This window comes from Larus michahellis, chromosome 4, assembly GCF_964199755.1.
Source record: "Larus michahellis chromosome 4, bLarMic1.1, whole genome shotgun sequence".
NCBI lineage: Eukaryota > Metazoa > Chordata > Aves > Charadriiformes > Laridae > Larus > Larus michahellis.
In genome coordinates this window covers 94,599,532-94,624,571 of record NC_133899.1, presented here as the reverse complement: position 1 = coordinate 94,624,571, position 25,040 = coordinate 94,599,532, and the positions used below count along the sequence as shown (strand labels likewise).

The following is a 25,040-nucleotide window of genomic DNA, read 5'->3' as shown; positions in this document are numbered from 1 at the left end:
CGCGGCCGCTCGCTGCCCCTGGGCTGCGGCGCCGCTCGCGGTTGCGGTGCGGCCTGGTGGCGGGGCCGGCTTTTGGCTGTCGCTTCGCCTTTAAGAAAAAAAAAAAAAACGCCCCGTCGGGCGGCGGGTGAAAGTCGGTGACAAAATGGCGGCGAGCGCAAAGAGGGCGGGGCTTGCGGCGTCCGCTCCGCCCACTTCCGCCCGGCCCCCGCGCATGCGCGCTGCCTGTCGGGACTTGTAGTTCCCCATGTCGGGGGGGGGGGGGGCACGGCCTGGCCGGAAGCGGACGCGGGGCGCGCTGGGAGCCGCAGGGCCGGGCCTGCGGGGCAGACCTGACGCGGACGGCCCCATGGCGGGCTGCGGGACTGCCCGCGGGCCCCGGCACTGCTCCTGCGGCCGCAGGATCTCGGTGACTGACGAGCACGATCGTTGCGTCCTCTGCCTGGGAGCGGGCCACGACCCGCAGGGCTGCGGGGCCTGTGCCGCCATGGCCCCCTACGCAGCCCACCTTCGCTGGGAGCGCCTCCGCGCCCTGCTGCAGGCCCGGCCCGGCGGTGGCACCGACCAGCGCCCTGAGCGGGTGAGCTGCGGGGCGGTGAAGGGGAAAGCCACCAAACGCCGGCATGAGCTCGCCTTCCCGGCCAGCAGCCAGGGCTCCGTCCCAGCACTGCAGCCCACAGCCCCCCTGCACCTTCCAGCAGAGCCTGGGAGAGCGGCTCTGCTGAAGGACCCGCTGTTGTCACCTCCAAAAACTGAGTCACCTCCCCAAAGCAAAACTTTCACAGTACCTGGCAACACACACTCCCCGCAGAAGCAGCATTGTTGTGTAAGAACCAGACAGAACCCAAAAGCTTCAAGCCCACAAACACTGAAGCCACCACCTTCAAGCGGTTTTGTGTCCCAGTCTCCCCTCCATCCCCTGCACTCGGTGCCAGGACTGGAACCGCAATCTAGGGAATCTCAGTGGCTGGGTATGCTCTCAGACCTGGCCAGATCCATTCTCCTAATTGCTGAGGCTGCCTCAAGACCCAAAGAGCCACCTCCAGAACTTGCCGCAGATCCTTTGGTCAGCTCCGGTGCAGCTGGGATGCTTTTGGAACCAAGGATATCCTCTGGATCTCAAGAGCTGTCTCTCCCACTGGATGAAGCAGTTGCCTCAAGTCGAATGCCCCCTCTGCCAATGGTCTCAGAGCAACCACTATCGTCCCCCTGTGACAGAGTGTCCCCTCACCCCACTTCGCCAACAGGGGCTTGTGACTCATCCAGCTGGATGCAAGGTGCTGCTTTTGGGGATGACGGTTGTTGCTATGATTCTTCTGGAGAGGATGATTTGGCTGACCTTAGCTACCATTTTAAAACAGAAGAACAAGAAGGTAATAGTTCCACATCAGAAAGTCCATCTTTCCCCCAGTTCTTGAAAAGATTGGCTAAACTGGTTGGATTTCATTTAATTCCATTCCAGGAGGCAACAGGAAGTGTCATTGATGGATATCTGGATCAAAAGCCTGTCTGCGCTAGCATTGCCATGCCCTTGCATCCTATCTTGGACAAGCTGGTGAAGAAAGTATGGCAGACACCCCACACCATTCCTCCTGTGTCAAAGGAAATTGAGAGAAAATACATCCTCCCTGAGGATGCGGTTGGTTATGTCTCTCCACCTGCACACAAGAGCATGGTAGTTGCAGCAATGGCGAGGGAGAAGGCAGGCTGGGAGCATGGTTCTGCACCCCAAAACCCGGAATTGCGATGCCTGGATTCGTTTGGGCAGAGGGTTTACCAGTCGGCAGCTGCAGCCCTTCGTGTCGTGGACTACCAAGTCTACATGGCCAGAGGTCAAGTTGAGCTCTGGAAGAAAGTTTCTGCGCTAGTGAAACGTCTTCCACAGGACCAGCGCCAGGCCTTCCAGGCCATCATTCTTGAGGGCACGGACCTGGCCAGGCATCAGGTGCAAGCAGCCTTGGACGCAGGGGATACGGTGGCGAGAGCCGCTGCCTCGGGGGTGGATGCACAGCGTTCTGCTTGGCTGCAAGCCTCCAGCTTCCACGAGGAGGTCCAAACAAAGCTCGAGAACTTACCCTACACAGGGGAGAATCTCTTTGGGGAACAGGTGGAAGCTACTTTACAAAGAGCCAAAGAAAGACAGGCCACGCTGCGCTTCCTGAGGTCGGTATACTGCCCCTCAGCCCCCCGCAGCGGGGCTGGGAAGGGGAAAGCTCCTCTGCATAAGCCGGCTTTCACATCCACCGTTTGTTTCAAGGGTGTGCAGTGCCCTTCTGGGAAGGGTGCCCCACCACAGTAGCAGAATGAGCAAAAATACAGCAAAAATAAAAGGAGGTTCAAAGAGCCTGAGGCATTTAGCTGGTAAATCTTGTTTGGTAAACTGATACCTGTAAGTGAGATGACTCTGCCTTTTATTTCCTCCCGCTTTTGAGTTTCAAGTCCTAAGCTTTATTATGCATGACTAGAAAACAAAAGTGTATCCCAGTCTCCATTCCTCAGTTCCTGAGAGTGCTCTAATAAACCATCTTGTGGAGAACCGCATACGGTCAGAGTCCTCTTGGGAAAGACAAGGGGCCGTGGGGAGGAGGAATACAACCTAATGTGGAAGTTAAAGAACCAGAGAAGTCTGAGATACTGGCACAGGGATTCCTCTGTCCCTTGTAGACCAAGGCAAGAGGCTGCCAATTCAGCCTCCTGCAGCAGCTGTGGCAGTGCGCTTTCTCAGCAGTGACATTTTTTAAAAGTGAGGTACAAACCACCTCTGGAGCTGGTGACCTGAGTGGTGAGAGGCTCGTTTTCAGCACAGAGACGGTTTGGCTGGCTCTTGCTTTTTGTGAGTCCAATGGCAATCTGTTAGTTTTCTTTCACTTGAAGTGTTTCTCTCTCTTCTCAAGAAGGAAACCTCAGCAAGAATTTAAGTAATGTCTGCTACAGCTGTTTGTATTATAAGTGGCTGAAAATATTCTTTCTCTCCCCAAGGACTTGTCTAGTTGGAAAACTGATTGACATCACCTTCCAAACTAACTGTTCTGCTGCAGTTCACCCATATTCTCTGCTATGAAATGACTTTGCATTTGTTCTTAAATAAAATCAATTTTATTTCAAACTGGAGAGTCTCAATGTGGGAATTCATTCTCAAGTCGCTGTCGTGATTGATTTCTCCTTTGTAGGCAAGGCATAGTTGCTTAATTCTTGTTAAAATAGGTTGGCTAAACGATTGCACAGAAAAAGAGCTCAGATCAGGACACAGCTCAACCCTTTGCATCTGTTGGGCTCCTGTTTTATAAGGGAAATTTTATGATTTGAAGTTACAGCTCCAGATACTTGTTTACACCAGGGCTCACATTATCACTGGAGGGGGAGAGTAAATCACTGAGAAGTCTAAAAATAACCCCAAACCTTCCGCAGACAGGAAGGTTCAGTTATTTGTAGAAAGGGAAGTGTCTGATGCAATGATCCTGTCTCGCAGTAGCCGTAAGGGAGTGACACAAGCAGCGCCTGGTCCTGTCTTTTGAGTTGCTCTCAGTATTGCTTGTCCTGAAACATACGACGGGACCCCCAGTTCAGCATCCCACGTGGCTTTTCCCAAGACAGTGTCTGCTGGACGTCCCTACTGCCAGCAGATAACAAAGGAGCTGTTACCAGTCTGGAGTGTCAATAATTAAGTGAACGTAGACGTGCCAGCTTGGTACAAAGGGGCTTAATTCAACCCTGTTCCACTGTGATGGCGCAGCTGGGATCAGCAGCGTGTGAGAACGGGTGGCCGAGACCGCGTCAGCTTGGGCTGCGCAGCAAGCGTTGGTTCCTCAGCTGCGCAGGACGCTGCAGCTCTGCTGCGCGAGTGTGCGGGGGGTCTCACGGAGAGGACGGACTGAGCCCAGCCACAGACCAAGCCTGCGGGTGCCCGTGAGGAGGTTCACAGGCCCCAGCTGCAGACCCTCTTCCAGATGCCAACAGACGGCTGCATCCTGTTGGTCTGCTGCCGCAGAGCCCCACTTGCTTTTGTTTGGCCTGGGGGTGAACCTCTCCTTCCCCAGGATTGGAAACATTTCTGAAGCAGCCACATCTTGTGTTTCTGGGCCATTTGGTGGCAACTCACACGTCTAGAGGCAATGTGGCGCTTGATTGCAACCCTTTCTTTGGGGGTGTCCTGAAAGCTCTCCTGGTGAGTCATAAAGCTGCCAGGGTGAAGCTACACACAGAACTAGGGCTCCTCTGGCCTGGCAATGCTGGGAAAAAACTGAGGCTTATTTGGCTTTATCTAGAATGTTGGGTTTTTTCCTGAACAAACCTCTTCCCTGGCAATGAAATGGAGGGTTGGTGGGAGAGGGGCAGAGGGAGGTGTGCCAGAGGTGAAACATTGCAAGAAGCATCCCACAGCCGGAGGAGAAGCAGCAGGGAGCCATGGACTCTGTCTGCATGGCTCCTAACTTTTGCTCCTGAGGCTTTTATAGCATCCTTGAAACCCTTGAGTAGCCCGCGCTTAGAAGGAGCCCTGCGAGGACACAATGAAGCTTGTGTGGGGCTGGCTGCCAAGGTGTCCAAGATGTTATCCATGCACCCACAAGGTGATGCCTCCTCCAAAAACCCAAGCAAGAGCACAAAGGATATTTCAAGCCACACGCAGCCTCCCCTGCACGCGCCGCCCAGGATGGGATAGACCAGCAAGGGGAGTGCACCAGCAGCAGTTGGGGGGAAACCCCCTTTGCAGCAGGTTGGAAAAGCAGCTCTGGGGGAGAAACGGGAGCTGGTGTGTTGTGGTGGGACAGGGGGATCGTCTTGGTGCTATGCTCCCCCTGCTGTGTCATCCCAGATCTCTACACCTCAGGTCTGGGGCATGTTTTGATTGTGGGCATCATCGCACTGCCATCTCCTGCCGTTCCCCTGTCCACTGGTGCAATGAATACGCCAGTTCTTTACCTCTCTCCGCTGCAGCAGCCTCTGCTTCATGCCCCCACCCCAGATTGCTAACCAGTCCCTTGGAGCTATTCCAACATCCACTGGCTGCTCTCAGCAGTGCTAAAACATTTCTCTGCTAAAAAGCCAAGCTGTAAATACCACTAGATCACCCTCCCAGGAGCTGGGCATCAGTGGAGGCACTGGGGATAATGGCAGCACCCATGGCTCTGTCTACCCAAATGGTCCCAAACAGCGAGGGACCCGTGGCTGCGTCTCAGGAACAGGCAGAGACACTGTCACCCGAGGCTGTGTCTGCCAGAAGCACCTGTGTTCCTCCTTCCTCAGGACGTGCATTCAGGTGCTTGTGGGCTTATCGCCTGAACCGGCTGCATGGGGAGCCCGGAGACTGAAGGGATCTGGCTCAGGAGAAGCAGAAGAGTGCCAGCGGTGGGTAAATCGCTCCAATGAGCACCACAGTTCGCTGCTCCGCTCTGCTGCTGGGCGTTGTGCCTGGCTGGCAGTGATGTGCTGAGCAGGGGTACCCCGATGTCAGCAGCACCCGGGCTGAGCTGTGCCCAGCAGCCGCACGCGTGACACTCTGGGAAACTTTTAATTGACCCAGACTTAACGCAGGGAGAGCGTAGCACAGCCACCAGCTTCAGCAGTGCCACCGCCACCTGTGCTGCTGCAGTGACCCAAGCCCGTGCGCTTACACATGCTCTAAGTGACAGAAAGGGATTTGTGTTACCTGGAAATCCGAGATGAGGCTCCAGAAGTATCGCCCCGAAAGGCAAGGCCGTGTTGGAGCACGCTGGTGCTGTGGGTCTGGCGCCTGTCTCCATCACACCATCACAAATGGATTTCCATCCAGCGCAGGGATGCTGTCCCTCGTTACATGCAGCCAGGGTCTTCTGGAAAGGGCCTGGGGCTGCAGGACACATGCGCTCTGACTTCCAGCCAAGAACACCATCCGCGGAGCTCGGACGTTTTTATGAGTCAGGAGCTCCCTGGACAGCCTGCTGGCCAGTTTCTCTCCTCTCCAGCCCCGACCTGGGGCTGCTCTCGGCTCCACTTGCCCCAGCCTCTGCCACTGCTTTCTGCCTGTCACACGTGACGCACAGCACGCAACCCACAAAGGCAAAACCCCAAGCGACAAACCCCAGCCTGGGGTGGGGCGGAGAAGGCTGAGAGCGGAACCAAAAGCCTGCACAGCCCAGCCCGCCAGCTCGCTGCCCTGCAGGCACTGCCCCAGCCCCTGGGACCCCATGCCGAGGCAGGATGGAGGATTTAGGTAAGCTGGAGCCCCTTCAGAGCCAGTCCCGCACCCGAGCTTGGTGCAGGGTCAAGCCTTCCATGGCTTGCGGGGAGCCTTGTCCTCCTTCTCCCTCCGGGTGAGGTGGGGATGCTGCAGAGGGGGCAGCGATGGAGCTGCACTCCCTGCCATGCCTCCCCCATCTCAGGGGACAGACGGGGCCCAGGTGGCCAAGCGAGTGCATGGCCGAAAATGGTGAGCACTTGACAGCAGGAAACAGTCTGCGGCAGCCATGCAATCCCGGCTGCAAGCAACGGGGCCGAGCAGCCCCATTGTGCAGCGCAACACCCAGGGGTGCTGGGAGTCATCCCTGGCCTGGGGCGGCAGGGGAAGACGGGGCCAGGGAAGCAGCCGCGCTGTGGGGGGCATCCCCCTTGTTTCCTGACATGAAGGCAGTGAGGTGCTGAGGGATGGCCAAGGTGTCGAGGTAAAAGCAGAAAGATCTTTGCCCTCCCTGCAGGAAGAGCTGCTCTGGGTGCGCAGGAAGCACCGAGGTTTAGCTCTCCTGTGTCAGGGCTCGTGCTGGGGTGAAATTAAGGGCTGGCAGGTGTTTCCTCACAAGCCAGAGACGGTGTATGGCGGAAGCAGGACCCCTGTTGCCAGCATTCCCCCCTCCCCCAGTGCATCAGGCACATCCTGCTCTGGGGTGGGGGTCCGGGTGAGGGTGCTCAGGGCCACCACTGCCCCTCAGGGCCCAGGCACCTGGCTGGCGGAATCTGCTGTGAGGCTACTTTTGCTCCTGAAATTTCAGGAGTGGCACAGGACTGCTTTGGGGAGTGCACAGGTAGCGCACCCAGTGGCTGGGGTGCCTGACCCGGTCTCTCTGTGCAGATGCTTTGCTGGCAGAACTGGAGCAGAGCTCTCACCCGGCCTCCAAGGACCACATGCTGCAGGCACCGAGCTCCTGCAAGCGGGATGCGGCCACAGCCAGGCCCCCAGCACCCCGTGGCCATGAGCCGCTTGCCTCAGCGTCCCTGAAGGTAACGCCTCAAGACAGTGGGGCTGAGAGCCCGCTCAGCTCGTAGCAGTGGTGGTGCTGGGCAGGCAGTGAAGGGTCCTGGTGAGCATCCTGCAGGCTCGGCTGCAAGGGTTTTTCCTTCCAGGTGCAGCTGCTGCCTCGGGCTCAGCCTCCGGGAGAGGCTTTGAAGATAGTGTGGAGGTAAAAACGTGGCCATGCTGTGGGCAAAGCCATCGGGGTCTACCCTTTCCATCACTTCGATGTGTCCTCTGGGGTCACCTGGGCTCCTGCATGTCCCCCAAAAAAACAGGTCCTTCTGTAAGCTGGGGTGGGGGTTTGTATCCAGCATCCCTGCAGCACTGCTGGGGTGAGGGCTGGGCTTCCAGACACCCCTTCCTGCCACATGTGGCCACCCCCTGACAGCACATCCCCAGGGAGGCCTCCGTCCCCCGCTGGGGCCTGTGGGGAACTGGCAGTGTCTCAGGGGGGTGGGGGGTTCTCAGTCCCGGGTACCCTCTGGCCCGGAGGGGGAAGCTGCAGCATCCCCCACCCTCTGCCCAGCAGCCCCACGCAGGTCCCGCAGCCGCTGCTCCCCTCGCCCCCAACCATGGTGGCCGCCCAGCAGCTGGACGAGCTCCTGGCCGACCTGGGCCACATGCAGAGCAAGGTGAGCCGTGTCCCTGGGGAAAGGAGGCTGGGACCCAGCCCTCACCTGGCCCTCACCACCCTCCTTCCCAGCAGCCGGCGACCGCGGGGCTAGGGGCTGGAGAGCCAGCGGAGCCCAAGCCCTCGCTGGACAACATGCTGGGCAGCCTCACCCGCGACCTGCAGGAGCTGGGCATCACGGCCACCCCTGCCGGTGCCTGCGCCGCCTGCCGCAAGCCCATCGCCGGCAAGGTGAGCCCCTGCGACGCCATGCCGGGACCCCTCTCCTCTCGGCTCATGGCAGCCCCCAGAGCTGCCCTCGCTGCCCCCCCGCCTCCCTGCAGGTGCTCACGGCCCTGGGCAAGACCTGGCACCCCGAGCACTTCGCCTGCGCCTGCTGCGGGCAGGAGCTGGGCGGACGGCCCTTCTTTGAGCGGGGCGGGCGGGCATACTGCGAGGAGGACTACCACCAGGCCTTCTCCCCGCGCTGCGCCTACTGCGCCGGCCCCATCCGTGAGGTCAGTGTCCCCCCGCCCTCCCACGCCACCCCCTGCTGCCATCACCACCTCACCTCGTCTCTTCCTGCAGAAAGTCCTCACGGCCCTGGACCAGACCTGGCACCCCGAGCACTTCTTCTGTGCCCACTGCGGGAAGGTGTTCGGAGATGATGGTATGTCCCAGGGGACAGGTGTGGGGGTCCTGCCCCCGCTGCCCCCGCCCCAGATATCCCCCTCACAGCCCCCATCCCAGGTATGCCCCCCCAGCCCAGCCGTCCCACCCAACCCGGGTATCCCAACCACAGACCGGCCCTCACACCCGTTGCCCTTTCCGACATCCCCCCCCCAGTCTTTCCCTCACCTCTTATCCTGGGCACCCCCGTGGCCATGCCACACTGTGCGGGTGGGTGCCCATCCCGATACCCCTCCGCAGGTTTCCATGAGCGGAGCGGGAAGCCGTACTGCCGCCAGGACTTCCTGGCCATGTTTGCCCCAAAATGCCAAGGCTGCGAGCACCCGGTGACGGACAATTACCTGTCGGCACTGCAGGGCGTCTGGCACCCTGAGTGCTTCGTGTGTGCGGTGAGTGGGCGTCAGGCCAGGGGGGACGCGGGGATGAGCATGTCCCCAAGGCGGTGCCAGCATTCCCCATCTCCTTCTCCCCAGGAATGCCTGAGCAGCTTCACCAGTGGCTCCTTCTTCGAGGTGGAGGGTCGGCCCTACTGTGAGCTGCACTTCCACCAGCGGCAGGGCAGCATCTGCCACGGCTGTGGCCGCCCCGTGACTGGCCGCTGCGTCACAGCCGCGGGGCGCAAGTACCACCCCGAGCACTTCATCTGCGCCTACTGCCTGGGCCAGCTGCAGAAAGGCACCTTCCGTGAGCACGGCGACAAGATGTACTGCCGGACCTGCCACGACAAGCTCTTCCTCTGACCCCCCAGCCTCGCAGCTGCCCCCCAGCACACAGCCACCCTTCCTGGATGTCCCCGGTATCATCCCCACCATCAACATCCCTGGCATTGTCCCTGCTGAGCCAAACATCCCTTGTATTTTCCCATCCATCAACATCCCTGGCATTGTCCCTGCTGAGCCAGCTGTCCCCAGCATCGTCTGTGCCAAGCCAGATATCCCAGGCATCATTCCTTGTCCCCTCCACCCAAGACATTCCTGGCATTGTCCCCTCCACCTTAAGCAATAAAACACCTGGCTTTGCCTTTGCTCTGCTCACTGGTGGGTTTGTGAACAAGGCTGCAAGGAGGGAGGGCTGCCTCTCCAGGGTGCTACAAGCTGGGGTGACTCTGTCCCAGCTGCCTTTCCCCAGTAACCCGGAGGACACAGACCCGGCCTCCCCAGGGGAGCACCTCAAGCTCCAGCGATGCCACACCATGCACGAAATCTGCCCTGCACCACCAGACCCAGGTCCTGCCACCACAGGGCAAAAACTGCTGCTCTTTCCTACAGCAACACAGCTTAGGTGGAAAAGCTGGTGTGAAGCAGAAGCCAGAAAACTGCTTCAAAAAGGTATTTCTACAAGTTTACAGAATTTCTTTCTGTATTTATTTTCACATGCACAGGTGGGTGAAAGTGAAGAGAGTTAACACGGTGTTTGAGCCTGGCTTCAGTATTCCCCAGGATGGGATGAGCATGTTTTCAGCCCAGCCATGCTCTGCAGGGGCAGCCCTTGCTCCAGAGGGCTGCCCCAGGCACATTTTTTAAGAATGCACTCAGCACTACAGAAATTACGATATTTCTTCACTTGTGCGAAGTCTACCAGCCACCACAGGAGAGGGAAAATTCACGGAAAGGCTTCCCAGCAGGAAGCCCTGATGCTCTGAGGAAAGTCTACCTCCTGAGCAGCTCCAAGCACCCTGCAAAAACCATTAGGAGCTCAATACAAAGCAAAGTTTTGGTGTCTTATTTTTCCTCCAATGTTTTTCTAGAAAGAGGAGGAATTGTCACTCCTGCCTAAGAAAGATGCCCCACAAAGTGGCATCTTCTAGAGCCATGCACAGCCAAGCAACGCTCAAGAGCACAGCCCTGCCCCTGGAAAAGACACTGGGTCCCAAATGCAAAGCTAAAAACGCCAAGGTGGCAGCCACAGACACACTTTAAAAACTTTATTTATATAAAAAAATCATTTTGTTTCAAAAGCGTTACAAGAGTGTGCACAGGAATCAGACAAGGAACAGCTTGTTGCTCCCCACTCCCCTCCTCCCTCACCCCACTCCCCAGAGAGGAGGGAAGGGGGAAGCTTTGTTTGGTTTTTTTTGGTTCATTTGGAATTAAAAATTAAAAAAAAAAAAAAAGGAATTAGTGTTTTACATATTTAAAGGAAAAGAGAAGAGTTAGACCCCAGAACAAAACCAAAGTGAGCTGAGGTGGGGCTGGAGGCGGAGAGGGCTCAGCCGGAGCCAGGAGGCGCGCTGGCAGAGGAGCAAGGCACCAGGTCTGCCTGCTGCAGCCCCCCCGCTCCCCACGCTTCGGGGGGAGCCCCAGGCTGGGGAGGGGTCCCGCTCCAGTTTGCAGCCTCCTACAGAGGCTTCCAGTTGCACAGGGAGCCCCTGGGCTCCCAGAAGATCACAGCACTTAGTTGTGCCCCCCACTACCACAGCAGAGAGGAGGAAGAGGATGTGTATGTCCAGCTCCTGTGGCAGCCCAGTCTCCCCAGGACACCAGTGAGGGCAGGGGGGCTGGGATCCCCCCCAAAAAGGCTTCCAGCCCCACTGCAGACAGTTAAGGCTCCCAACGGGGAAGGCAAGCGCTCAGCCCTGCCGGAAGCCCAGGAAACACCCCTTCCCCAGCGAAGAAGCCGGACAGTACGATTCAAAGAGCTATTTCACAGTGGCAAAAGAAAGGCACGTGTCAAGAGAAAGTCAGAGGGGCACCGCCGCAGGCAGCGGGTGCGCGGGGGTGAGGGGGGATCCTGGCTCTACCTGCCTGCAGCCCTGCCAGCGCCGGCTCCTCACACAGTGCACCCCAGCAGCCCTGCCGCATCCCCTCCTGCCACAGGGACCCATTGCCTCCTGCGCTGGGAAGCCCGTCCCAAGCTCCCCACACTGACCACCCACATCGGGATCCCTCCTCACACAGTCACTGGGTAGGGGCCAGCGGCCCCATCCAGACCCCTCCACAGGATTCAGAGCCAGATCCCCCTTCCCGTGCCCCTGAAGCCTCATCTAGAGCAAAGCAAGAGAAGTTATTGCTGTTTTTCCTTCCCCTCACCCCCTCATGACTCCAGCCCCCCTTGTCCTGGTCCCACTGCCACCAGGGAGGGACGCTCCTGTAGTCCCCACAGCCCTGGTTGAAAAGTGATCCCGCACAAAAATATATCCTATAGACAACAACAACAAAAAAAAGGCGGTGAGTGAGGTCCCAGTCTCTGTCCCTGCAGATGTCTCCAAGCAGAGGGAAAGCATGGGAGAGAAGGCAGTTCCTGGTCAAGGCAGAGATCCAGAGTCCTTTTGCAGCATCCACGCCGGTCAGCCCAGCAAAGTCAGGCAGGAGGGTTTTACTCTCTGGAGGAAGGAGGTGGTGGAGGACAGGGAGGAAGAGTTATCGGTCGAGGTGTCCCAGAACGGGGAGGTGCAGCAGTCTAGAGGAGGCAGAGTGGCCCGGGCTGTCCCCAGGGGACCAGGCCCAGTCATTTGGCTGGCTAGTTGGCACAAACAGTCCAGCAAAAAATCCAAAAATAAGACAAGGTAAAAGTCAGTCCATTCCATCATGAAGAGTGTTATATATATATATTTATATATATAATATATTATCAACCCAGACTGAGTGGAGGCGGGGACGGCAGCTAGATCTTCTGCTGTGGAGAGAGAGTGAGAGACATTAGCATGCCCCGAGAGCGAGGGAGCAGACACAGGATCATGGCCCCAATGGATCAGGCAGTGATTGCAGGCAGCAGTGATCAGAGCAGAATTTGGCTGGCCAAAGCACCCCTAACAGCGCAGCAGGATCTGTCACTGCTGTTCAGATTGGGCAGGACACTGCGGGACATACCGACATGGGGGAGAACACGGCAACATCCTCCTCTGCCTCCTCTACCTCAGGCTGTGATTCCTGCCCCTCCTCCTGCTGCAGACACACGGGGGTTAGTGGGGGCGATGGAGCGGGGTGGGGGTGTTAGTTGCAGGAGCCCAGCTCTCCCCTCCCCCTGCCAGCCAGGACAGCGATGTGTCACCTGCACCCCGGTCCCGCTCACTCTTCCCTCATTAGCAAGAGCTGCTTACCATCAATGGCGCTGCCTTCACTGGCTCCATATCTCCGAGGTCACCAGATCGGTCCAGTGTCCTGCTGTGGTCCCTCTCATTGAGTGTGGAATAGTTGTCTGGAGCAGGAGAGGGGACAGTCAGTCACGTCACCTCCATGGAGGCAGCATCATCCCCATAGGAGATGCGAGCTCTGCCCCCTCCCAGCAAGATGCCCCCCCTTACAGTCCCTCTCCTACCTGGTCCCATGTTGCTCATCTGGATCTCCTCCCGGGAGGATTTCTTGTCTATAAGCACAGGAGAACAGCAGATCAGACACAGCCCCCGCAGCCACGAGCAGCAGAGGAACCACTGCCTGCCCCAGCTAGAGGAGCCCAGACCCAGCTGCAGCACTGTTGACCTACAGGACCTGTGTTAACTACACACATCATTTCTAGCCCTGAAAAGCCATCCAAAGCCCAAATTGATGGCTTTGTGTGTGCAGCTGTGGCTGCCAAGAAAGCCAGGGCTGAAGAGCAGGGAGGGGACAAAGGCCAGCTGTTCTGGGCACCCATAAGGCAGAAGGATGACAGCAGGGCCAGGTGCTGAAGGGAAGGCTCATACCTGTTTTTTGGTTCCTGTCGATGAGAGGCAAGGTGCTGTCATCAAACGAGTTGCCCCCCTGGGTCCGAGAAGCATTGCTCAGGTTCACCTGGAGTGTCAGACAGCAACCGCTCACACCCTGGCCCAGATGCTCCTTCCCCATCAGCACATCCCACCCCTCCAGCCCCCAACACGGATGGACCCAGGAACCCTCCCACCTCGAACAAGGGCCCTGAAGCAACCAGAGGGTGCTCCAGAGCCCATGGCTGCACCCGCATCAAGGAGTGGAGGTGGCCTGCCTGGACTGGGTTGGGGCAGCACCCAGCCCTTAAGAAGCAAGGACAGTCCCAGCTTTTAGGAAAGAAACTGAGTCCTGGAAAACCTTGATCTTCAGCGCTGACACAGTGGCTTTTAGTGCTGACAACTTTCATACCTGCAGATCTCCACACTTACACATGGGACACGGGGCTTAAAGCTTTTACAGAGCGTTTCTTCCTTAGTAGAGGCTTCTTGCTGGCCATCCACCAAGAAATGGCAGAGGGGACACCTTCGAGGGTCTCCAATCCCACCAGCAAGGTAAGAGCTGAAATCCAGTACTGCTGAGCTCCAGGAACACCCTTCTCCCTGCTGCAGGGCCCTACCTACTGCCCCAGCCACAACAGGGCATCCCCCTTCCCATACCTGGAAATCTGACTTCTTCCAGCCTTCCTTCTCCAGGGGCTTCCGCAGCTCCTTATAGCCCCAGACTGTCTGCAAGACGAGGGCAGCTGCTCGGACTTCTCTCTCTGAGCGGTTCCTAGAAATAGGTGAAGGATGAGATGTTTAGAAATACCCATGGCCTTGAGAAAGCTCCTGGAGAAGCCCCTCTCTGCCTCTTGCATTGTCCTTCCAGCAGAGCCTACCCAGATTTGTTGATCAGCACCAACTTCTCAATCCCCTGCGTTTCCCGCAGCTTCTTGGCAGCCTCTAGATTGTCTACAATTACTTCATTGATTGTGTTGAGGATTGACACCACTGTGTCCTCAGAGAGGTTTTTGGCTGGGGTCTGCTGGCCTCCAGGCAGGTTCTTCACTAGGTTGGGAATGGCATGTTTACCTGGGAAGGGGAAAGAGCTGGGCGTGAGCAAGCGAGAAAGACGACTGCAAGGGAAAAGAAATCACTGCAGAAAGATCAGGGACGGGTGAACAATTTTGATGTCCCTCTCAGTGGAGCTCAGCACACGCCACTCCGTGAGAGAAGCAGCAGACAGATATCAGGCTGATGACATGCCCACATACACTCTCTCAGCTGCCAAGATCAGGAGGAAGTTCCCACCTAACCTGGATGGATACAGACAACACGACGTCCTCTCTCGTGCAGCACTCACCTATCAGCTCTTTGTTACGCAAGTCGACAGCCAGGTTGCGCAGGGCTCCGGACGCCGCTTTCACCACTCGCTCACTGTCGTGGGTGAGGAGGTCAGCGATGGCGGAGAGTCCCTTCTCCTGGCGCAGCGCCGAGCGGATGTACCGGCCATACTGCAGGGAGAGGCAGAGCACCACCGTGTGACCTGGGCAGGCACAGTCTCTCCCACTCCTGGGGCTGGGGACACCACTGGAGCCTTGCCACCCACCCTCATCTTGGGAGCTGAGGGTCCTGGCTCCACCCATTGCAAAGGTCCCACTGCTGTCCCAAAGCCACCCTGCAGACCAGGCAAGCAAGACTTCCCAGATAGTCTTTCCACAGGCACCAAGAGAACGCAGCCCCAAACCTTCATCCCCAGCCCACAGAAAGGAGGGAACAGCAGGGAGCCGGCTGCAAGGAGGGACACAGACAGGCAGCCCTTGGGGAGACACAGCTGGCAGAAACCACAGAGCCCTTCACAGCACAGGACGGACCTGGTCCACACCTGAGCTGTGCTGCTGAATGGTATCTTCTTGGGCATAAGCCATGCACAAAGTGAACAGCCTAAAACGGCAGAGCCTTGGCCATCTACAGCTCTGCTGGTACCCCAAGGGTGATGGTCCCTCCTCCCCAATGCCCCCTTCCCTGCAACACAGATAAACATGGACACGGCCAGCTTCACGAAACACTCACTGTCCAGCTGCCAGCACACAGGTTCTGAATGGCTCCTGCCGAAGCCTCTAGGATGGCTGGAGTCTTGCTCTCCTTTAGAAGGGAGATGTATATCCGGACCACTTCTGGCTGGAAGAGGAGCTCATAGCCTGCCAGAAGAACACAGGTAGGAAGGACTTACTCAAGGGCTCTGCTAGCATCTGACTCAAAGGAGCACCGCTAGGCAGATGAGGCTGGAAGCTTTCACCCAGGCGCACTACTTCCTGGAGGTTGGATCCTTGGTACAGAGGGGGCCAGGCTCCCCCACAGTACCAGGAACCCCAGCTCCAGCCCTGATCAAGGACACCACATCTGCTGCCTGCAGTCCCCAACACACTGCTGCAACTCAGGAGAGGTTTGGGCTGAGCCACAGCAGTGCTGCCATCAGCAAGGAGACCTCAATTTCAGTACAACACCCAGCTGAGAAGTACCAAACCCAGGCAAGGGCGCATGGTGGGGCAGCAAACCTGGCAGCTGGGTGCTGTGGTAGCAAAAGCCTCAGCTCGAGTGGCCACCAACACCACGTTGAAGAAGCTTGGGTTCACCTCATCCTCAGAGACTGAACCAGGTCTCCAGCTATGCTAGCAAGCGGACAGGGATCAGGCCTTCAAGTATTAACTCTTTTCCATGGAAATACACATCCAGAAGTGACTTCTAAAGCAGCGGTGAGACTGCAGTTTATAGTTGCAAGGCCAGGCTTTTCATCTTGCTCTCTGTCCTCAGCTGTGGTGAGGGATGTCTCCAGCCCCCAAAGCAGGTGGCTCCTCAAACTTCCACCAGAGATGGGTACTGACTCTTCCCACAGCCCAGGTCACCCTGAGGAGCCACCACTGCATATCTGAGCTGCTCATAAGGTCAGGTTTGTCCTAAGTTTCCTTGCAATTCTCCTAGCTTGACTCTTTGTACCCCTGGGAGCACCAGGGTCCTCCAGGAACCACAGGTGTTTTGTGGCAGAAGGAACTGAACTCGAGCCCTGGGCTAATGTCCACTGCTTGGCGAGCCAGGGATAGGCATGACTCACAGCCCTCTAGACAGCAAGACACTTGTCCCGGAGGCTTCTTGGAATGACCCTTCCTCATGCTCATGCTGGAGAACACTTTAAGTCAAGGGGCTTTGGCTTTAAATCCCACCTATTCTTCACAGCCAGAAAAGAAAAGCAAGGCAGCTGTGCTAAGAAGAGGCCACCATAAAGGGCTATCCTTCCTAGGGCTGTGTCACCATGCTGTCCCTCAGTCCCTAGGGCAATACTGCCCTCTGCAGCTCCAGGAAGCCTGTCCTGAGGGTGCGCTGAACTCCTCCAAACACAACAAGCATCCTCACAACTGTCTGTGGCACAGCTAGTGTTTTAACAGGCACTTGGGCAACCAGAAACATACCTCCTCCAAACCAAACCTCTGTGCATTTGAGAAGCTCACTCCAATAGGATATCAACTCCACCCACTCATCTCCTGGACTGCGTGTGGAGCAGCAGCCCTGCACACACACACCCAGGAACGTACCTTTGGCTGGAGTTGTTCTTTTGGGAAAATCCACTGTATCAGCACCAGGGTCTTCTGGGACCTTTTTACCTTCAAAGGGCAAGCAGAGCGGCATAAGACACCCACTCTCCCCACCCATCTCAGCCCAACAGCTCTTTACCACTTGCCACAAGAACAAGCCCAGAGGTGAGCTGAAGCTAAGCTACCAGCACGTCCCAGGAGGGAATGTCAAGGGCATTAGCCACACTGCAGGCAGTATGTGCCCAGCTGGGAGGGAACAAAGAGAGCTAGAGAAAGCACCCAATCAAACCATGGAAAAATTAAAACCAAGAGCACACTCACCTCTGGAGAACCATTCGTCTATTGGCGAAGCGGAGAGAAGGACAGGAGAGAGGGGAGGCAGGAGGAGAGAAGTGCCGACAGCATCATGGGGCAGATCATTTGGCAAGAAAGCAAAGGGAAGGGGAAGGGACAACACAGGAGAAAAGGGAAGGCGTGGAGTTAGTGGACATCTATCCATCAGCATCCCACCACCACAGAAACCCACCATTAGCTTGTGTCAAACGCTTTGGGTAAGGCAAGCAGTAGCTCCCAAAGCCAGGGGAGGCACGGACCACTGCGTCTCCAGAGAAAGCTGCAGTTTGGCCTTCACACAAGAGATGCCAAAAGAGGAGCACAGAGACCCCAGACCACCCCCTAGCTCTGCTGTAGCGGATCTGTCCTTATCCCACCTCCCTCCACGCTGCTGCCACCCAACGAACCTTTGCCCTTCTTGGCACCAAAGCAGCTCGCAGCATGGGGCCCAGCATTGTTGGCAGGGGCCAGCGGTGTCTCCTGGTAGCGCTCAGCATGGGGGATCTCACGGTGGACTTGGTAGGACAAGTTTCTCAGCAGGCACACACAGTTCTCCACCAGCTAGAGAGAAAGCCAGATAGTTTGACTTGGAGTAGTAGCACATGCCCATCCCGTGTCTCTGACTGAGGACCCCTTCACAGCTTGCAAGCCACAGAGTCCGGCCAAGGCGGGCTGAACTGGGACCAGGAGGCTGTGGAGCCGGAGCATGCCCTCATCCCAAAGCAGCAGGCATGGCCAGTTCCGCAGGCATGAGCTCATACTCTGCTGGGCCAAAAATCTCTCTGCCATAAGCACAAAAGGTCCAAGGCAAGTCTCAAGGAAAATTCAAGCCAATGCCTGGTCAAGGCAGATCAGGGAGCCCTGAGCCAGGGGATACCAGCGTGGGGATGAGTGACACCACTAGACCCCTGTCAGGGGGCCTACACTCCTACTGCAGGCTGAGGGCCAGACACCTCCTGGTCAAACAGGTCACACCCCACGCAGGCTACCTCTTCCCAAGCAGAGACCATGGAAAGGCATGAGCCTGGACTGGGTTTTCCCAAGATAGCCCTGTCAGACCAAATCCCCCCCTCCCCGGGTGAAATTGCCCCCATCCATTCTTCATCTGTCTGGGGATGAACCCAGCTTCAGCCACCATGAACAGCAGAGCCCTGCTAGAGCTGGTTGACAAGGGCAGAGCTCTACACGTGCCCTCACAACACCTCTGCTGTGGTACCTTGCTGTCCGAGTCCTTCTGGCCGATCTCAGACTGGACGACATAGATCAGGGCATCCACCAGCCCGTCACATTCCCGCAGCTTCCGACGGGCCTCACTCCGCTCTGAGCTCACGTTCCTGGCAGGCAGGAGAGAACCGTCATGGGAGAGACAGCAAGGAACAGCCCACACCCAGCAGAGCTCAAACCAGGGAAAAACTTGCCCCCCTCCACCAAGAAACACCTCCAAAAATCAAAGACTGCATCACCAGTAGCTGTCCTAGGAGAACAGCTCCTCCGCAGACCTCCTTTGTCAGTCCCAGAAAGCTAGCAGGAGCAGCCAGGAAGAAGCGTCACAGCAGCCCCAACCCACGCCGGCTCTCTGCCAGCAGTTGGTAGCCCCCCTCCCATACCTAAGGCAGCCAGCGGTGTTGGTGAGCACTGACTCCCACTCGAAATGGCGGGGTTTTGAGTCCTCATTAGGTTCCCGCTCCCAGCCCGAGCGAGGAATGACAACCTCATCGGTCAGAGCATGTAGTGCATGATCCACAATGGCCATCTTGATGGAGTCGTGCGAGGACAGGTTCCACAGTGTTCCTGCAATGCCACAAGCGGGAGGTGATCACTCAGACCATGTGGGCTTAAAAACCCACACTGTGCATCCCTCAACCAACAGATTAGCCCCTCCGCTCCTCCCTGGAGCCATTACCTGTGATGACCTCCGTGAGATCCATGTCATGGGCCTTCCGCAACAGGCGCACCAGAGCAGGTACCCCATCACAATTCTTGATGGCAATCTTATTGTCTTGGTCCTTGCCAAAGGAGATGTTCTTGAGGGCTCCACAGGCACCATAGTGCACCTCTTTCTTAGGGTGGTCTAGCAATCCCACCAGCACGGGAATACCCTTCAGCTTGCGCACCTCTGTCTTCACCTTGTCGTTACGGTAGCAGAGGTGCTGCAGGTAGGCGGCCGCGTTGGACTTGACGGCGTCCAGCCGGAAGCTCAGCATGGCTATCACCTCCGGCAGCTCTGGCTGGCGCCAGTTACCTGGGGCTGGACCTCCCTTCCGCAGGCTGTCCAGACTGGCCAAGCTACCCCGCTCATGCTGAGCCAGAGGGGCCCAGTAGTACCGGTCAGGGGCCACTTCATCCACCAGCATGTCTTCATAACTCCTAGGAGAGAAGACAGAAGGCATCAGCATGAGTCCTAGCCCTGCAGGGGGAATGCTGTGCCCCCTCCAACCCACCAGAAGATGGGCTGAAGCGCGCACAGTCTAGTCACCACTACCCCGCTGGAGTGCGCCGGGCAGATGCCCATCAGGGCTGGGAGCCAGGCAGCAGAGCAGCACTGGGGCACCTTCCTACTGGGTCCAGCAGCAGTTTGTAGCTGCAGGAGGCCACCTCACACAAGTCCCCGGGCCTGCTCAGAAAGCAGGAGGTTGTCCCCCAGGAGAAGGCAGCCTCAACAGCTCTTCCAGTCCCTTCCCACCCACTCTCCGGGTTTAGCTTTTGGGTCAGAGGCTGGATCCCAGTCTCTGTGTAACCTCCATGGAGGCAGGAGCCAGCCCCAGAGGCACGAAAAACCATCTGGGCCCGCAGCCACTAGAGGGCAAGTTCATACCACAGCAGATCGCTGGGAGAGCAAATCACCCAGGGGCTCCCCAGCCGTTACACCAGCACTGCGTGGGCCCAGCGAGCCCAGAGCCCAGCTTCAGGCCACCCGGTTCTCTGCCACACTGCCTGGCTGCTCCCAGACACACAAGTTGCAGCCAGACCAAGCCACTGCCATTATTTCAGAGCATCATTTTTACCCAGGATGGGGCTCAAACCCTTTTGCCTGTACACGCCTGGTGATACACTCAAGTTGTGCTGCAGGGGACAGCCTTAGTTGGGCATCAAGAGACACCCGGGCTCCAGGGATCAGCCCCACTGCTCCCAGCTCTGGCGCAGGGAAGAGCTGTGGTCCCACAGCCCATGCCCTGGGGAGGAACAGTTCACCCACAGACCCAGCAGCACTGGGAACGAGCCCCAACAAGCACATGGAAGCTGCAGAAAGTGCAACTAGTCCCCCATGAGCCAGTGTGACATTTAACACCCACAGAGCACACACCGCACAAAATCACAGATTCTCGCCCTATTTTTGTAGTCACTGGCAATATAATCCTTCCCCCACCCAGGCAGAGGAATCTAGCAATTTCCAACAGAAAGGGATGGGAGGGGACTTGGCACTTAAACGGAGCGCCCTGACCGCCGCTGTTACCCCTGCTGTGCTGGGACACTGGGGACGCACAACCAAGGTCCAGGACGAGGCATCATCCTCTGGCTCACGTCTGTCCCAGGACTGCTCAGCCACCTTCTGAGCTCCCAAATCAGGTGCAGGCAGGGGAAGTCGCAAGGAAGGATGGCAGCAGGTTCTGCTCCTTACGCCACAGCTTCCCCTACAGCCTCTGGTACAGGACTCCCTAAAACCACCGGCTCCACACAGCAGCTGCTTCCACAGCCGCATCCCCTACACAGTGCCACCACAGATGGTGGCAGTGGGCTGCGAGGCTGGCTTTCAAGCATGTCCCAAGGGGGAATGCACTGCTTGCCACGTGGCCCGGCTACTAAGAGATGCTGAGGACTCTGGCTACTCCAGGGAGTCGCTCCCCACTGCTGTGGCGCAGGGTGCTCAGTGCACCGACACCATCCTCGCAGCAGGAGTGAGATGCAGGCGAGTGCCAGTGCTGCAAACGAGCCACCCGATCCTTGTCATCACGGCCGGCAGCCGACCCAGCTCCCATGCCAAGACTCACGCACCCAGGGAGCTCCTGCCCAGCCACGAGGGTCCTTCAGTGCCGATGCCCCCCAGCCCCTCCAGATGAGATGGGCTGGCGGGGAGGGGGAGGACACCCTGCACTGCCGCTGACCCCCCTTCTCTCTTCCCCTGCAGAGAGGGAGCTCCAAGAGCCACAGGAGAGGGGACCCACATGCTTTGTGGCCGATGGCAGCCAGCACAGGCTGCGTGTCTCAGCTCAACGTGCTCTGCCATCTCCCGCATGCCTGGCAGGCTGCCCCCCTGAAGGAAGTCATTAACAGCCAGGCCCCCGCTCAAGACAAACATCTCTGAGGCAGGGGGGATGCTGATCTCGCCTCTTCCCATTCCTGCGAGCCTGGCGGCCGAGTGTGGATGGTAACTGAGAAGGCACGGGACAAGCCAAGCTCAACAGCGCCTGGATTCCACAGATTGCTGCGATCTTTATCGGTCTGCCTGGGGAGGGAGAGCCTGCTCATGGGCTGCACCAACCCATCTTCAATAGCCTCCACCATCCCTGCAGGACAAGGTGACATCTCCACCAGGGCTGCTCCTTGGCCGTGCTTGGAAATGGGACCTTCTCCCTCTGTTGTGACCCAACTCCCCTGGTCTCCTGCCTGGCTGGAGCTCCTGTATCTGGCTCCACACCCGGCTCCTGCAACTCCTGTCCCCCAGGATCTGTAGGGGCAGAAGAAGCACGGACACCCCCCAGCCCAGCAGAGAGGACTCATGGGCTCAAAGGACGAGCTGTTCAGACTGGGCCATCCAGGGAGGGCTCCTGCCCCTTCGTGCTGGGCAGGGCAGGAACCCAGGGGAGGTTTGCAAGGCAGAGCCTCTGTCTTGGCTGGCATTTGCTCCTTCCGCAGCCGCAGGTTGGGGCGAAGCAGCCTCGGGTTGGACACGCTGCTTAACCCCTTCTGCCCAGGCTGCTCACCGAGGGGACGGCCATCAAACTGCCATCGCTGGCTTCTGCCAGGCAGCTTGAGCGGGTGCAGGCAGCGGGGGTCGCCTTGCCAGCCCTCCTCTAACCGGCACAGGCTTCGCAAGGCGAGGCAGGGCAGGGAAATCAATCTGGGTGAGCAACCGCCCCGACTGGTTCAGCACAGCAAGAGAAACACTTGCGCTGGCAAAAGCCGAAAGGACAGACAGAGCTCCTCCTTCAGTCCCTTCAGCAGCCAGGAGCTACCGTGGATTTACAGTACGTGCCTCGAGATGGGTGGATCTCTGATGGGGGCTGGCAAGAGCCTCCTTTCCCTCGGGTCTCTCCCCCTGCCTCTGTTTTATGCCCTAGGAGCTTAACCAGCCTGTGCTCAGCCTTACCTGTCCTGCCCGCCTCCCCCAGCCCCGGGGCACGCCGGAGATGCACATCCATCCCAGCCTGCTGACACAGCCCTCTCCCCATCTCTGGGACCCAGGCTCAGCTCCTCACTCCACTCCTTCCTCCCCACCCTCAGAGCCCCCTACAGCACCTCCCCAAGCCCTGCCTGACACCCAGGCAGCAAGCCGAGCCGGCCGAGAGGCTTCAGCAGGCAGCGGCAGTGTTTGTGCGAGAGGCAGTCGCCACAAGACACCAGGCCACAGGAGTCACGGCCTCAGGCACGTAACACCCCGGGACGGCCAGCTGCATGGCTGGCAGGGCAGGTAAGGGACCACCAGGACCCTGCTCAGGGGCAGCGGTGGGGCTGTGTCTCAGCAGTTGGGCTAGAGAAGCCGCCAATCACCCACAGACAAAGGAGGGGGAGAAGCTGCTGCTGCCAAACAGGTTGAGCAGCTTCTCCCGCCCTGCCCTGCAGCCGGGACACTACGGGAAGGCTCCGGGCACCGCAGGGCTGAGCCTCGCTCACTCCAGCCCCGGGCTCAGCTCCGCTCCCGGGGCTGCTCTCAGCTCCCGGAACCGCATCACGAGGCTGCTGCTGCAGGGCTGCACCGCACAGCCTGCACCGGGCACGCTTCCCAGCGGGATACGCCAGGCCAGGGCGCAGATGAGCCCGCCGTCCCATCAGCAGAAGGGGTGGCAGAGACGAAGGGCCCGGAGCTACATCCGACCGCCCAGTGGAACTCCTTGCTGCAGGACGACCAGCTCAATTAGCACTGTGTTTTAACCGCCAATTAAGCGGACAATTAGAAGCGGATGCAAGTTTTCTCCTGCATGAGCCACCCATGACTCAGCTCATGGTACTGTCTCTGTGATCATCCTTCCTCTGACGAAGGTGAAGTTAACGGGACCCCCATGGCATCCCCCACTCCAGTGCCTCCTGCCACTTACCTGAGCCGCCGCCGGGGATCAGAGGGGGTCCCTGCCCGCCTGGCTGTGCCGTAGTCAGACATAATCCCGTAGTCCACATCTTCAAAGCCCACACTGCGCTGGTCATCCTCCAGGCCGTACGGCTCGGGGTGGAAGTGGTTGAGGTCCATGTTGCTGCCCCCGACACGCACTTGAGGCTGGGGGCCATAGATGTCCTGGCGGCTGGGGGCCCGGTAGGTGTCCATGGACGGACGGTAGCGCTCGTCAATGCGGGTGACACGGGACAGGCTGCCGTAGTTGTGATCGCTGCCTGGGTAGCCATCCTCGTAGGGGCGGCCATAGCCATCGGGGTAGTGGTAGTTACGAGGGAGGGTGGCTGTGCCCGGCTGGCTCAGGTAGCCACCGGGGCCCCCATTGCCATTCTTGCGGAAGTTCCTGTCCATGGTCTGGACGTAGTTGCTGGTGACAGGGGAGGTTTCCAAAGGTAACCCATCCGGCCCCACCGGCACCTGCTGCACCGTCCGGGTGGTGACAGTCTTCACCACCTTCTTCACCTAGAGGGACACATGCAGGCCACGCTCCCATCAGGAAAGCCACCACACCCCTGCGTCCCCAGGTTCCCCTTCCAGCCCAGCACCTTTCTCCAGGCAGATCTCACACCCCGTTTTAGCTCATGGCATGGCAGACATCAGGGCTGCAGCAGCCCAGCCATCGTGGTCCCTGGCCAGAGCTCTGCCCCTTCATGCCCTCCCCAGGCCTGTACCGTGGTCTCTGTACGCCGGGTCGTCCCATCATCTGATGTCTCCACAGACACGACTGACATGGCCCCTTCTGGGTCCTCCTCCATAGTGTAGGTCTCCTCCACAATCTGGCCCGGGTCCTGCATCCTGGGGATCGTGCTGTACAAGAGGTGGCTGTGGTCCTGAGGGGAGCAAGGGACAGGCAGTCAGACCCCACTGCCAGCATGGGAGCCCCTGGAGCCAGCCAGCCAAGAGATCTCACCTCTCAGGGAGCCCCGATATACTCTTGCATGGCAAGGGGTACCAACAACCCCACACCCAACTCCCCTTCAAGCCAGGGCAGGCACATTGGAGACACAAGTCGCCCTCACCCAGCTCGGGTGGGGACACTGGAGCCCTGCCCTGCTCCCCCCTCCCGGAAAGCGGGCTGCCGACAGCCCCCTTACCTGCGGGCCGTTGAGCTTCAGATCTGGGTATTTCTGCCTTTCCAGGTCAGCATCGCCCAAGAAACGGCCGTTCTGAAACACAGAGCACCATGGCAGGCCTGTTACCAGGCTGATCTCCCACTGCCGGGATCCCATATATCCATCCACCCCTTCCCTGCCAGGCTCCGAGCAGGCCATCTCCTGCGTCCGAGACACCCAACGCACACCCCACATGTCACTCCCAGGAGAGGAACACACTCCACGGGGGTCTGTGCAACTTGCAGCAAACCACCCCCCGTTCCAGCCTGGGGAAGAGTTGGAGGACATGCCATTCAGTGCCCCTCCAGACATCCCTGCTCCCCTGATGGAATGGCCAAGACCCTTCCCTGCTCCCCAGCATGGCCCTGGAGACCTTCCACATCTTCTGACGCAGAGGATGCAAGCGATGTCCCAGAGGCCCCCCGGCACTGCGGGGGGACAGCGCGGATGCTCAGCGGCTGATTGCAGCGTGCTACTGTTTGACTCTCTCACGTTCCTGCTCTGCCCACCCCTTCCTTCCCCCGACCCACACGTCTCTCCTCGCACCACCACCTTCCACAGACAGAAAGGTAC

General features: G+C 58.5%; 3 protein-coding genes across 7 annotated transcripts in view; 2 read left to right on the top strand and 1 right to left on the bottom strand.

Moving 5' to 3' along the window:
• Nucleotides 1-145: 145 nt before the first annotated feature.
• On the top strand, nt 146-3,109 carry LOC141743039 (uncharacterized). The gene has a single exon (XM_074586756.1). The coding sequence runs from the start codon at nt 248-250 to the stop codon at nt 2,297-2,299; it is 2,052 nt and encodes a 683-aa protein (XP_074442857.1). The 5' UTR covers nt 146-247; the 3' UTR covers nt 2,300-3,109.
• Nucleotides 3,110-6,060: 2,951 nt separating this feature from the next.
• Nucleotides 6,061-9,534, top strand: LPXN (leupaxin). 2 transcript variants are annotated; one of them, XM_074582525.1, is made up of 9 exons: nt 6,061-6,190; nt 7,043-7,191; nt 7,315-7,370; nt 7,734-7,836; nt 7,911-8,066; nt 8,159-8,332; nt 8,403-8,484; nt 8,745-8,893; nt 8,978-9,534. In XM_074582525.1, exons 1-9 carry the CDS (start codon nt 6,178-6,180, stop codon nt 9,242-9,244), a joined length of 1,149 nt encoding a protein of 382 aa, XP_074438626.1. In that variant the 5' UTR covers nt 6,061-6,177; the 3' UTR covers nt 9,245-9,534. The 2 variants fall into 2 exon arrangements, with proteins under 2 accessions (XP_074438626.1, XP_074438625.1); XM_074582524.1 differs by having other exon boundaries at nt 6,073-6,190; nt 7,731-7,836.
• An 879-nt stretch (nt 9,535-10,413) lies between these two features.
• CTNND1 (catenin delta 1) overlaps nt 10,414-25,040 on the bottom strand; it is a 30,964-nt gene continuing 16,337 nt past the window's right edge. For 2 of the 4 annotated variants that reach the window (XM_074586743.1, XM_074586740.1), the window contains 17 exons: nt 24,450-24,521; nt 24,027-24,185; nt 23,285-23,817; nt 18,934-19,397; nt 18,638-18,821; nt 18,247-18,364; nt 17,438-17,591; nt 17,019-17,036; nt 16,698-16,766; nt 15,181-15,308; nt 14,471-14,621; nt 14,007-14,199; nt 13,786-13,900; nt 13,126-13,213; nt 12,762-12,809; nt 12,544-12,641; nt 10,414-12,119 (listed from right to left, as the gene is read on the bottom strand). In XM_074586743.1, coding sequence (XP_074442844.1) covers nt 12,108-12,119; nt 12,544-12,641; nt 12,762-12,809; nt 13,126-13,213; nt 13,786-13,900; nt 14,007-14,199; nt 14,471-14,621; nt 15,181-15,308; nt 16,698-16,766; nt 17,019-17,036; nt 17,438-17,591; nt 18,247-18,364; nt 18,638-18,821; nt 18,934-19,397; nt 23,285-23,817; nt 24,027-24,149 — 2,496 coding nt within the window. In that variant the 5' untranslated portion in view covers nt 24,150-24,185; nt 24,450-24,521 and the 3' untranslated portion in view covers nt 10,414-12,107. The remainder of the gene's footprint in view (nt 12,120-12,543; nt 12,642-12,761; nt 12,810-13,125; nt 13,214-13,785; nt 13,901-14,006; nt 14,200-14,470; nt 14,622-15,180; nt 15,309-16,697; nt 16,767-17,018; nt 17,037-17,437; nt 17,592-18,246; nt 18,365-18,637; nt 18,822-18,933; nt 19,398-23,284; nt 23,818-24,026; nt 24,186-24,449; nt 24,522-25,040) is intronic. The other 2 variants (XM_074586741.1, XM_074586742.1) reach the window with 2 other exon arrangements.